General features: G+C 43.1%; 1 protein-coding gene across 8 annotated transcripts in view; it reads left to right on the top strand.

Moving 5' to 3' along the window:
• The window catches only part of srcin1b (SRC kinase signaling inhibitor 1b), a 67,951-nt gene extending 56,383 nt beyond the window's left edge, over positions 1-11,568 (top strand). For 3 of the 8 annotated variants that reach the window (XM_084040681.1, XM_084040682.1, XM_084040678.1), the window contains 5 exons: positions 201-525; positions 620-762; positions 2,699-2,848; positions 2,968-3,051; positions 4,721-5,712. In XM_084040681.1, coding sequence (XP_083896807.1) covers positions 201-525; positions 620-762; positions 2,699-2,848; positions 2,968-3,051; positions 4,721-4,873 — 855 coding nt within the window. In that variant the 3' untranslated portion in view covers positions 4,874-5,712. Of the gene's footprint in view, positions 1-200; positions 526-619; positions 763-2,698; positions 2,849-2,967; positions 3,052-4,720; positions 5,713-10,528 lie in introns of those variants that run through there. The other 5 variants (XM_084040684.1, XM_084040683.1, XM_084040679.1 and 2 more) reach the window with 4 other exon arrangements.
• The last annotated feature ends 2,362 nt before the right edge of the window (positions 11,569-13,930 follow it).

The following is a 13,930-nucleotide window of genomic DNA, read 5'->3' as shown; positions in this document are numbered from 1 at the left end:
TTTTCATACCTGACTTCTGTTTATAATTGAAAATGTCATTTTCCATTAGAACTCACATCTAAAGGAGCTTAATTTCCGTGCAGCAGTCGCTTTATTATTCCGTGTGATATTTAGAAAACACGCCACACGAATGAATGCGTCTTAATGAGGTTTTTCCAGTTTGCCGCTGCAGCTCATCATTTGTCTTCATCTGTGTTCAGGCGGCAGAGCGGGACTGGGAGGAGAAGCGTGCCAGCTTGACCCAGTTCAGTGCCCAGGACATCAATCGCCTGCTGGAGGAGACCCAGGCCGAGCTGATGAAGGCCATCCCGGACCTTGACTTCGCTGCCAGGCACATCAACAAGCCTGCAGTGCCCCCCAAGCCCCAGATGACCCTCCCAACAACCTCCACCACGGCGACTCCTCCTGCAGCCCCAGGCACCGCCGGGACCACCACACCCAGCGGGGACCAGCAGCCCGGCAAAGTGCAGCTGGCTGCCCAGAAGCTGAACAGCATGGAGGGGGCCGGTTCACATCGAGGGTCGGGTGGGTGTTCTCTGGTTTAGCTGTCTCCACTGCAGCTCGTTTATCTTGTAATAATAACGTTTTTAACTCCTGGAGGGTTGTCGTCTGCTTGCAGTGGATCTCAACGTGGCCCGGTATCGCACAGAGAAGCCCTCCAAGTCTCCGCCTCCACCTCCGCCTCGCCGGAGCTTCCCGTCGGCACACGGCATCACCACCAACCGCACCGGCGACGTCATCCTCACCAGCAAGAACATGAAGGTGAGAGGAGCGTTTTTAGGTTCCTGGGAAGTACTAATACCACGCAGTACAAATACTCTGCTGCCAGTAATTTAAAATGTTCCTTCAGTAAAGGTTTGTCAGTATAATCAGTCAAATGTAGTTAAATGATTAAAACTGTGACCGTTCTGCTATTATATATTCTATCATTGGATTATTATGACTCAGCGTTCCTATAAAAGCAGGATATTACGGGTGTTGTTGATTGAGCTGCAGCTCATTTTTTACTATTAGCTATTATTTTCTTTATGGATTAATCTGCTGATTATTTACTCCATTAATCGACTGGTTGTTTGGTTTGTAAAACTAATGAAACTAGTGATAAATGGCATCCTGACACCTTCACACTGTTTGTTTAGTCCAAACCTCGACTTTATCACTTAACATTAAGATTATTAAAACGCTATTAAAAGGAAAAGCGTCAGAGGGCAACGAGAGACACATTTAGCAACTTAGACCATCAGGGGAAAAACAGAAACATTAAAATACATAACACTGGAATTAATTCCCAATGTTACTCAGTCTAAAGCTCTTCTGCCAAAGGTACACAGTTTCTCCATCACTGCAACCGACACAAGCTTTATGCAGATGAATGTGTGATGAACTCACCAATATGCAAATGCACGTATGATGTTTTAGCCACTCTTGGAGAGAGCGCTGGTTGCTTTCCTGGGAAAAGATTTGTCAACAACGATGCTCTGGACAGAACATGCTCTCTACTGGGGAGAAGAACTTACACTGAGACTCTTTGGCAACAACAGCACCATCCTCTTTCTGTTGTGGTCAATGCACTTCCTATTGCTGTCAGTTTGTACCCGCAATCAGACAGACCTTTTTTGGGGTTTTGTAAATAGCTGTTTTGTGTCTAACTTTAGTGAGATTTTGCAGTGAAACCTGCTGCTGCTGGTTGAAAGCTGTGTATCTGTCTAGGTGTCACGTAGCCAAGCCAAAATATTGTATAAGAGAAGCCGGTGCTCTCATATGTAGGGACTCAGACACTCCTGGTGGATCCTGACCAGCATGCTAAGAAAAACATGCTCTCTCATGTACAAGGGGCTGAGAATCCTGTTGGCTGGAGGCAGTTTTAGTTTTCAGGTGAGAAACATGCTGCTGCAGCTGCTCTAAAGCCTCCCTGATCTCCCCGATCTCCCTGATCTCCCTGATCTCACTCTCTGTGGGAAAACTTGCTGAGTGAATTTCTCGTCTGTTTTCAGAACAGTGTGAATCAAGGTATTCCTCTCCAGCGAGGTTCTGGTTGAACAGTGTCAAGTGGTTCATTTGTTACATTAGGTTTTGTTTGGGCAGTTAATTCTCGCCGATCATCAGTTGAAGTCTGGATATATGAGACGCGCCGAAACCCCGGCCGACATCCTGTCTTTAAGAAGCTGTGATGAGCTCTGTCAGTCTGAAAGCTAGAAACCACTGGTATCGCATGAAACCAGTAAACCTACCATACCAGTACCTTTATAAACCACAAACAGATGTCATGTGGTGTGTGCGTCACTTCTTACCTGGTTTCGGTTGTGAGCCTGTTTTCATGTGTTATGTCCTATGTGCTTGTGTTTAGTGTATTTGCATGTGTTTTATTCATTTGCACTGTTTGGTCTCCCTGTTCTCTCTATATTGAATAAAAAGGCAAAAAAACAAAGACAGTAAAAATAACACTACTAACCAATGTGTAGCCACTTAAAGGGATAGTTTTGGTTTTGAAGTGGGAGATGCTTGAAGATTCAGTCATTTTATAGAACAAATTCATCATCTAATAATACAGATTATAATCAATAATAAATAACTAGACACATCAGTTATGTCAAAATAACAGTTTGGAAGTAATGAGGGGTTGTTTGACGGCCAATAAGGATGCAGCCGATACCCACAAAAAACAAAGGCGTTTTAACGTCTTTGTTCTTCCTTCGAGATGGAAGAGGATGGCGACCTCCCTAAAACCCTGGTGAAGCTGAGGCGGACCCCCTGTGACACCCCGCGGCCCGCCTCCACCCCGCCTGTCATCGCGGCGTCGGCCATTCAAGACGACAACGACGAGGAGAAGATCATTGCTGAGCTGGAGGTAAAGATGCAGATTTATTGATTATTTCTAGGTTCATATTGCTGATCTGTGCTGCTGGTGGTTTCGGTGTGATAACGTGTCTCTGCCGCAATCTCTCACACGACGACCACGGACCAAAGATATTTCAGAAAACGCCGGTAAAAGATTGTAATAAACGACCACAGGCCACGCCTCCATGCATCTTTGGGTCCTTGGGCAGAAAGGTAAAAACATCCCTCCGGCTGCACGTGGACTGCTTCTACTTCCTCTACTGTCCTCTTCCCCTTTTTATTCTCGACTCCAGCTTTTCTAACTACTAACACGTGTCACACCTCTGTTAGTAGAAGTCAGAGTGAACACTTCTTGCTTTTACAGTAGGAAAGAAACACACAAAGCACAAAGATGAAGAGAAACAAATATTCTTTTTTAACGTTCACAGGAGCAAAGCGAGGTACTGCTGTGGTCGTATTTTAGACCCCTAAAACCATTGACAAAAAACGTAATTTTACCTCACAGTATGAAAGAGTCAATCGGTTACTCTTTTCTTTTAGGTTTAGTTGACTAAATGTTTAGGCATTTCATTCTCATCTTAGTTCTTCATCTTAGTCAAAGAAAGAACTATTCTACTACGAAATACAATCTACTGCAGTACAGGAAATATTTTGGTAAAATGTATTTATTTTTTTAACTTGATTTTCGATAGTGATATCACTCCTTTCTCCGTTCCATCTGGTCATCGACGTGGGATCAGAAGTGTTCGAGGAACATTTTCATGATAGTTTTATATAATGAAATGAATACAGTGTGATGTCACTAGTAGAGGCTGTGCTGAACTTCTCTTCCTCACCTTGTTAACAGTTCCCTCTGCTCTGCACAGTGTGATGTTTTGTTTGCTGTGATACTGTGTCATGTTTAAAGTTGTTGCCGACAGTGATTAACATTAGCAGATATCGGTCGATTTCAATATTGGTCATCAAAACAATATTTTCTGTTATTTTTTTAAAAATTAAATTGACGTAAAAGACAATAATCACTCAGAGGCAACTGTTTAGCTTCCTTTCAGCTGAAATCATCACTTTTCACAAATAGAATTTCTACAAACAATCCATGCAAACCTGTTTCTGTAACTCTGTTACAACATCCCGTCTCACTGCTGAGGCGTCTCACTGCTGAGGCGTCTCACTGCTGAGGCGTCTCACTGCCGAGGCGTCTCACTGCTGAGGCGTCTCACTGCTGAGGCGTCTCACTGCCGAGGCGTCAAATGCTCATTTAGTGTACAAGCGTTTGCATGTGACCACCATCAGAAGCTGATGCAGATGGAGATGGTCCACACAGGGAGGGACGGGTCAAACAAACACAGGACTTTAACCAAGGAGACCGCTGTTCATCCCGTGTGAAACTAAAAGTTGACATTTTGTCACATCAGTGGGTAGTCAAGATAGTGTGATGGCAGTTTTTTGCCTAAACCTGACTTCCTGTGAAGACGGAAGTTTATTTTGAAAAGACAGGAAGCACGTTACGAGCGTTTCCTCCTTAAATTTCCCATCACTTCTATCTCTCACCTCTAGAATTTACAGAGAACCAAATTAAACTGTTAAACTGTTATCAGTTTAAAAAAAATCTCTTTGAGTGTTTAAGAATGTTATAACCTAAAATATCTTTTAACGGTTAAAGATTTATTTTCAAAATGTTGTCGATGTTTACAAAGGACCAGAAAATATTTCTTACCCATTTTCTAAAAAAGAGCTGCATATAAGTTTAAGAAAATGAATTAGCTGACTGATCCTTGTTGGTAGTTGTGTTTGGGTCTAAACATCCTGAAATAATCCTTAATGATGTGTAAAACCTGGTCCGGCACGTCTGATAGACATTCTCCTCTCTGGGCTCCCACAGAACAGCAGTAACTCTCCGGGGCCGATGAAGGGCCCCACCGTCGCCGCCCGGCTCAAACACCTCCAGCAAGGCAGCCTGGAGAGACCCAAGACCCGCAAGCAGAAAGAGGATTTCCCCAAAGTCCAGGGCCAGCAGCAGGTATTCCACTTCTAAAAGCTCTGACGCTTCGCCCGCCTCCTGACTCTCCTCGCTGCCGCCGCTTCGGAGGAACTCCAGACGGGGGACGATCGACTGGAGTTTCTCCGGTTCTCCATGTGTGTTTGGAGTCACCGGATCCAACCTAGCCTGCTTAGAGATCAAGTTTTTGTTGTCGTACGAGTATGTCGATGTTTTGCTTTCCCGAGGAAGGTCTTGGTGGTGCTTGTGACTGACTGAACTAGCTTTATTATAACAACAGTGAGCTCTCCACACACATGCTTCTCCCTCCATCGTAATGCCACGGAATGAATTCATCTCAACGTGACAATGTTTCATCTCAGCCACGTCGTCTCTCACTGCGCCCGCCAGGTTTACGACCACATGCTGCTCTCTTTGATCGCCCGCCCTGTGGAGCTCCAGGTTAGCGGTTAGCGGTTAGCAGCCGCACGGCGTTTCAGTACGTCTCCGATCCATGGCGCTTGCTCGCTCAGAATTGCCTTTTTAAACAGCTCTAATGCTACGACTTTATTATGCAAGATGATGAGAGTGAAGCACAAGCTGGGAGGTTGCCAGGAAAGGTGTTCTTTTTGTGGCGTTGAATGTGTGTGTTAAACGAAGTGGAGATTTACGAAGCAAGCAACTGTAAAACCTAATTATGAAATGAAAAGCCCAGAATGAATGACATTGAAAATATGTTTGAATATCCCTCTTTGAAACCTTATTTTGTTTTTTACTCGAGGTGTTTCACATCTAAAAATTCCAGTCCAAAAAATGAAGTAGCTCAAATTCCAAATGAAACCTTGAACACCTCGAGTGTTTGACGGCAGCTGCCAAGCAGTCGAGACTGAATCAGGTTACCTTCTGTTACGACCTTCTGGGAATCACAAAGAGTGTAATTCAACACGGCTCAAAAATTCAGAGAATTTAGTCGTCAAAGTAAAATATTTCACCTCATGAATGTACTAGGACGCTAACACTGGAGGCCTTTACACACACGTTTCACATCGAACTATTCACACCGGCAGCGACCGGACTTTGCAACAGTTGCAACACTTGTTCGACATAAAGGTTCAAATAGATTTGTGCAGGCAGAAGAGCAACAACCAGGATCCTGTTGACTTGGAGCAGCATCTGACTGCTGTCGGAGCTGCCGGACCATATTTTATTCAGTTTCCTTTCAGCAGAAAAAATGGTCCCTCTGGTTACTTGTCTAGGGCTTTTATTGTGAAAGGCAAGAACAGAAGGATCTGGAGTAATAAAGTGTGCTGCCTGCGTAGCTATGAGTTGTATGTTATAGTAGTGATTGGTTGATGCCTTCACTCGCAGTGCGAAAGCTCAGAAAAATCAACATCCCTTCAGAAAAAAATGATGCAACTTCTTTGCCGCGTAAACTTCACTTTCTGAGCAAAAGTAAAAACATTCATGTTGACGGTGTGTAAAGGCCTTTACATGAATACAACTAAATACATTTCACATTTAGGTACTTCGTTCTCATGACGTTTTAGTGATTTGAATTTGCTTCTGACCTCCTGTCCACACACAGACTCAAACACTAAAACGATTAAATCATGAACTGAAGCAGCTCCTTCATTCAGTATTCTGGAGATCTGAAGAAACTGCTAGAACGTCGATACGAGACGACGGGAGAAATAAAGTGTAATGTCATGGGCTTAATGCCCGACACGTCCACGTGCTCCGGGCTCCCCAGCAGCCGAGCGACGTGTCCCGAGTGTGAATGTGTGAATGCGTGACCTGGAGGTTAAACTCTACTTGGCCCTTTTTTTTAAAATGTGAAGCTCCACTCGTCTTATCTGCCCCTGCAGACGCTCCAAGCTGCCCCCGACCTGCTGAGTGGAGCCGCCGTGACCCATCCTCCACGGTCCTCCTTAAAAAGAAAGAAGGGGCTTTAAGAAAATAGATAACCGCCAGTGGCTCACAGCCGGGGGAACGGCTTCACGCCGGTCTTCGTCATCTCTGCATGCGGGGCAGTTTTCAGGAATCTGATTAATTCACGACTTTACCACATTAAACATGCAGTGGATCATTTCTGAGTTTATTTAGAGGCTCGTGTGTCGGGTCGGGACTTCTCAGACAGGACGTGGTCTTTGACTTGACTAGCTTCCCTCCACACAGAGACCGTCATGGTTTAGGGGCCGGGTGGGTCCCTGTGCTGGTCTGAATATCAACCCCCTTTTCTTTTAGACTCATTCAGCTGTTTTTTAGAAATGTATCACCCAAAGAGGCTGAAAGTTGACGTTTACATGATCTGAGCTGACACGGTGTTAATATTGAACAGAAACAACCATCATAATTAAGTATGATGGTTACATCTATCATTTTATTTATTTTTTTATTGTATTTTTTATTTTCTTATTACTTCGGTAATTCCAAATAATTATTTTATAAAATATATATTGTCATAGCAGATAAGAGATAACAATTAGTTAATTGTTGCACACACTTTTATCTACCATATTAAAGGAGAAATATACGACATTCAGATCATTAATATTTTAGTAAACAAAGTTAATGAAACGTTAAAGTGGAGTAACGTCAACCTGAGCTGAGAATGAAGTCACTCTCCCTCTGTGTGTGTTGTTATCAGAGCTTCTCCTCTCTTTGTTTACAGAGCCAGCTGGCCGCTTGTGTTTTTAGTGAATGTTAGCACTTGTTAGCTCACGGCCGCCGCTTTGCACTAGCTAGCGGAGGTTCAAGCCGATAAAGACTTCCTGACCGACAGCGTCGTCGTGGACGCGTTTCGCTCACCCTCCTGTTCCCCGTCAGGTTAACACCGCTAGTTCCGTCAGCATGTTTGCGAAGTTTGTACTGTTGCCGCCGCTAGCCACTAACTCGGGCGTCGCCATGTTGAGAGCCGTGAGAAGCAATTGAAATGCTCCCAATCTTGTATTATGCACCTTTAAATATTTGTTAATGATAACCGAATGATTTCTAAAAAGTTTATAAACATCACATAGATGGACCAGAAAGTATCAGTCATTGACATTATATATACGTATATAAGTATTATACATGCTTGACAAAGTATTTATTAATGTTTATAAATGTTTTTCAAAGTATTTAACAATTTCACAAAATCTATTTAATGTTTATAGATGTTTTGTCATTTCTGAAAGTTACAAATCATTTGCATATCATTACCAAATACTTAATGTAGTATAAACAATGCTGTGTGTAACAACTACCAAGTAAAAATAACACAAATTATAGGAGTACTTATAATTAGTATGCTAATTCATTGAATTCATCAACTTAAGTTTAATTATCCGCCATTTATTAGCAATGGTTATTATAAAGTGTACGTGTTTTCTCATATTTATAGTGAATCAATAGAACGATGTGGTTCACTCATTCTTCTCTGCCGTCTCAGTCACTTTAACTCTGCGACGCAGTTTCAAGACCAGCAGGAGGCGGTGCAGCGCTCGCCGCGGGCTAACCAGCGTGTTTGGACGGTAAAGCGTTGTTGAGGCTGTTGGCTGCAGCATCCGTCTGCAGGAGCGTCCACGGCCATGCGGCCAGATGCCGGTCTGTCTAATTAAAAGTTTACTGGAAAAGTTGGATCTCTGCTGCAGCAAAAAGAGGCGTACACTTTATAATCCACTTCCAGGTCTGGGAACCTGTCTGCTAGACCTTTTGTCCCCCCTCCCCCGAGGCTCCGAGCAGCACCTCGTCGTGCCGACTGCTTCCTCTCATTGTTGAACCGGAGCCGATGTCAGGCTTCATCCTCCCTCCACACTTCTACACCGGTCCAACACGCTTACCGACAAAACAAGCTTTCAGCTGAAAAGGCTTTTTCATTCCCGGCGTCACAGTCTGCCTTCATCCTCCGCAGGCCACAAGGAATCCATCTTCATCTTCATCCCACACTGTGATTCTTCTTTGGTCGCTTTCACAGAGGCGTTACTTTACTGTAAAGGTCATATTGATAACATTTTTATTTAAACGAATCATTTAAAAAAATAATACATCCACAGAGCTTTTAGAAAGGTGCAGCATCAAAGTATCACTTCTCGTGAAAAAATGTTTTTGATTGTGAATTTATCATTTTAAAAGATGTTGACGGGTCCAAAGTGAATGTTCTGTTTACCTCTGTGTAGAAGTTTGACGTTTGGCTGTGGCTTCTAGTGAGGCTTGTGAGCCAATAGAATAACAACGTTGGTATCACGTGGTATCTCTGCGTAGTCAGGGGTCAAGAGTCTTTGGGGTTGCCAGTTAGTGTGGAGAAAACAGGAGTTTCATTTTGGTACAGTGCAAAGTGACAAAAGGAGTTTGTTACATGTTGTAAAATGAATTCATACACGAAAGATTCATCTCTTGACATGACTGAGTCTGTCTGAGAGTCACTCCACTCGACTATGAAAACGCAGGTTGTGCAAAGAACTGGCAACCCGTTGAGGGCGCATGGGATTCGAGCAACAGCTGTGTGTGACGTGAATGCAACGGAAGGGGGAGTGCGAGAGCGACATCTAGTGGCTGGATGCTTTTAATGTTGTCAACAGCAGCTTTAAAGGATATTTAGATTATAAGCCGCCAAACCATCAGACAGATGTAAAAAAATTATTTAGAGGAGAAAGAGAAAAATGGTATTACCAAAACTGTAAACTCCCATCACAGTTTCCATAACAGCCGTACTGGGTTGTTTCCTCCCCGCTCCCTTTTCTTCATCTCCTCTCCTTGTTTCCTAATCTCCTTATTTCCTCCCCTCTTCTCTCCTAATTTAATTTGCTCATCTCATCCTACCTTTCCTGTGCTGGTTTCCTCTCCTCGTCTCACTCTTCCTCATCTCATTTCTTCTGCTGACTTTTCCTTTACTCATCTCCTTGTCTCCTCCCCTGTTCTCCCCATTCCTCTCCTTATCTCCTTGTTTCCTCCTCATATCTGTTCTTCCTCTTTCTGTTCCTTGTCTCCTTGTTTCCTCTCCTTTTCTCTCACCCACTTGTTTCCCATCCTCATCCTCATGGATAACATACCTCCTCCCCTCGTTTCCTCTCCTCCTCTCCATGGATAACTTACCTCCTCCCCTCGTTTCCTCTCCTCCTCTCCATGGATAACATACCTCCTCCCCTCGTTTCCTCTCCTCCTCTCCATGGATAACATACCTCCTCCCCTCGTTTCCTCTCCTCCTCTCCATGGATAACATACCTCCTCCCCTCGTTTCCTCTCCTCCTCTCCATGGATAACTTACCTCCTCCCCTCGTTTCCTCTCCTCCTCTCCATTGATAACTTACCTCCTCCCCTCGTTTCCTCTCCTCCTCTCCATGGATAACATACCTCCTCCCCTCGTTTCGTCCTCCCTGCGTCCCACAGAAGAAGAAGAAGGTTTTAAATCCCGGATGGTTTGTGATCACAGCATCGTTTCTGTCTTAGTCTCCTCTCGTCATGCCGATGCACCAAAAACCCGCCGTCCCCGGTGGCCAATCAGGAGACTGGAGCTGGAGTCGTGGTAGTGCAGCGTGAAGGGGGGAGGGGGGGACTCATCAGATTTAACAGAGATTTAACAGAAACTTGAAATACATTTGTCTGTTTGTAAATTTTGATTTTTGTCTTTTTTTCTTTCCCCTTTCACCGCTTCTTGTTTCATTTCCAATTTTTTTCTTGTTTTTGACCTTTTTTTGCTCCTAAATCTTCCCTCTGCTTGCTTTTTTGGGGCAGTGCTGAAAAGCTTTCTTCTTCTTCTTCTTCTTCTTCTTCTTCTTCTTCTTCTTCTTTTTCTTCTTCTTGTGCTGCAGCAGAAACGCTGCTCATGCTTCGGGCCAATCACCATCAGACTTCGCTGATGTTTCCCTTCGCTGCTTTTCCACACATCTTTAGTCTGTAGCCAGATTCTCTCTCTCTCGCTCTCTCTCTGTCTGTCTCTGTCTCTCTGTCGCTTCGCTTCCTCATTCTCTGTCTGCCTCTCAGGTCTCAGCCGGACTAGTAACGTGAGGAGCGAGTACTCGGAGCATTCTGGACTCGGTCCCGGTTTAGACCTTGAACAGTGTGAGATTTTGTCATTTAAACAAACCATAATTAGTTCAGAGGATCACGTTTCTCCCACGGGATTCACACTAGATGCAGATTTGTACATGTGGAGGTAAATACATCGACTTTCACGTGAATCAGTTCACTTCTAACAATATCTGTGTCCCAGTTCCACACGAAAACACAAAGTAATACTCGAAGGAGTCAGAAGATTTGGTGTCGTACTTCCAGGAAGTTTACTCCACTGCCTAACGAGTTGTTTGAGGGTTACTGAATAACGAACACGAGTGTGGATTTGGGACACAGACGATGTTTTAACTCCAGTCATCCTGCAACACGATGTTTGCTTGCAGACGCGTAGAATGGTTCAACTCACGCTGCGAGTGTGTATTAATACCATGAGCAGACGCTTCGCTGTGTAATTAATACTTTTCTGGAATGTGTTAGTCGTCTCAGAAATGCCATTAAAACGGTTTAAAAGAAACACTTCACAGATAGATATTGTATGTATATTATAAAACCATCTAGTTTTTGTTTTTCGAAGAAATCGACTTAATTAACATGTAAAAAAAATAATAAGAAAAGCATCATCTATGTTTTATATAATCAAGCTTTTTTTTGTATTTTTATACTTGAAGAAGAGGATTCATAAGCATGTAACACGTTTATTTTGTAAATTATCATTTTTCCGTGTTAAAGATATTTTTTGACAAACCATGATCATGTTGTGTTCGACGGGTTCGGCGGTGGGAGGGTCTCCAGATGAACTATATATATATATATATATATATATATATATATATATATATATAAAAGCACCGCTACGTTTCTAAAAAATAAAATAAAATAAAAGCACATATGAGCGATGACGTCCCGGTGGGACGCCCACTCTGTAGCCGTTTCCTCTTATAACCGAAGGCGTTCGCTCACAGACGCAGTTTAAACTCTCGTCCCGGTTTCTCGATGAATGTGTGATTGTTCAAAACATTTGTGGATGTTCAAAAATGTATATAAACCAAAATGATATATATATTACTGAGCGGATATATTACAAAAAATTGATTTTATGTGGGATTCTTTTTTTTTTAAGACTGGATTAAAAAAGATAAATAAAAATAAAATCCAAAATGGCATGCATATACTGTATACATTCCTGGAAATCTGCACGCTGGGTCTACAGAGGTCAAACTATCTTGTCGATAATTCTGTGTATACTTGTGAGTGTATGATAGAGTAAACAAAATTGTACAGTAACATAGATTTTGTATTATGTTCAGAATGGGTCAATAAAACCCCTTTTACTGTCAGAATAAATAACAATGAAAAAAGGTATTATTATACTTATTGTACGTATAAGAACGATACCGGGACGATGTTGTGTTCCAGCTACGTGCTGTTCCTCCAGTGTGAGAGTGATGCTTGCTGTGTGCGGTAAGTTGTTGTTTGTGAATCGTGAAGAAGAATGATAATCTACTACAAAGTCCGTATAACTTACTAAACGGTGCAGAACAACGTGCAGCTCCGTGTATGGAAAGTAAAAGCTGCTGCTTCGTGTGAGAAAAAATCAGCCAAACGACGACGATGACAAAAAAAAGAAGGTTGCTGCTTTTGTACGTTCCTGTTGTGTTTTGTGACAATAAAGGTGACCCTCTTATACACGACGGCTGTGAACGCCTCGTCTGTGAATGGCCTCCAATGACTCATCAGCTGATCAGCGTTTATTATCTGCTCATGTTTCTTGATCTGCATCGACACGTCCAAACAATTGTGGGGGGAAAACCCATCATGATGTCATAGAGCGCAAAATGACATCATCAGTTATCTTGTTTTGTCCAAAACATGAAAATATTAAATTCTCTATCATTTAAGAGATCTTTTTCAAATTTTTTGGCTTTTTTGCTTGGAAAACAATGAATTGCTTTTTATAATAGTAACCTAACCCTAACCCTGTTTACAGTCTGAAGCATTTATGTATCGGAAGAAATGGAATATAATACGAGTGTCGTTCAATATTGTTTGATCAACTAACGAGTATTTTTATTATCTGCTGATTTCTTCATAAGATGTTTGGTCTAAGGGCTGCACGGTGGTGTAGTGGGTAGCACTCTCGCCTCACAGCAAGAGGGTCCCGGGTTCGATTCCCGGGTCGGCCCGGGTTCCTTCTGTGTGGAGTTTGCATGTTCTCCCCGTGTAAGCGTGGGTTCTCTCCGGGTTCTCCGGCTTCCTCCCACAGTCCAAAGACATGCAGGATGGGGATAGGTTCATTGGTGACTCTAAATTGCCCGTAGGTGTGAATGTGAGCGTGAATGGTTGTCTGTCTCTACATGTCGGCCCTGTGATAGACTGGCGTCCTGTCCAGGGTGAACCCTGCCTTCGCCCAATGACAGCTGGGATCGGCTCCAGCCCCCCCGTGACCCTGAATACAGGATAAGCGGTAGAAAATGGATGAATGGATGGATGGAAGGATGTTTGGTCTATAAAACATGAAGAAAATGCCCATCATAATATCGTTTGTGTGTGTGTGTGTGTATTTATACATTAATCAACGAGAGACAGTAATTGCAGATATTTGGCACATGCAGATGAAAGTTTGTGTCTTAATACATTTTTGTGTGTTTAATGATGAAACTGAGCAGTTTGACGGTCGTTGTTGCGTCCTGTTTTTCCCTCGAGGCTCCTGAAGTAAACATGCAGAGTTTTACTGTAGCAGCTCCGTCCTCCACTTCCTGTTTCCAACAGAATCATCGCACTGAAGCAGCAGCTGGTGTTCATCAAAGGACCAGACGACGAAGTCTGTAAGTACAAATACAACTGATCTGAATCTGCTGTTAAGTGAAGACTCCTGATTTTCTCTGAGATCAGAGTGACTGAGATGTTTTGCGTTTTCGTCGTTCTTCACACCAGAAGGCGTCTTTGCAGCTTCTTGTTGTTTCAAAAGTCGTCCTCGGCGTGTAAAAGCTGCTCAGACAGAAGCAGACGAGGAAACGTCATCGTCGGTTCGGTTTACGAACTTCCCAAACCGGTAAACAGTGACTTAACAGTTTTTTACAAACTACACTAAAGAGCAAAAAGACACCAAAGTCGTCAGCGGTA

Source organism: Eutrigla gurnardus (genome assembly GCF_963514095.1).
Source record: "Eutrigla gurnardus genome assembly, chromosome: 22".
NCBI lineage: Eukaryota > Metazoa > Chordata > Actinopteri > Perciformes > Triglidae > Eutrigla > Eutrigla gurnardus.
This window is presented reverse-complemented; position numbering and strand designations above follow the sequence as displayed.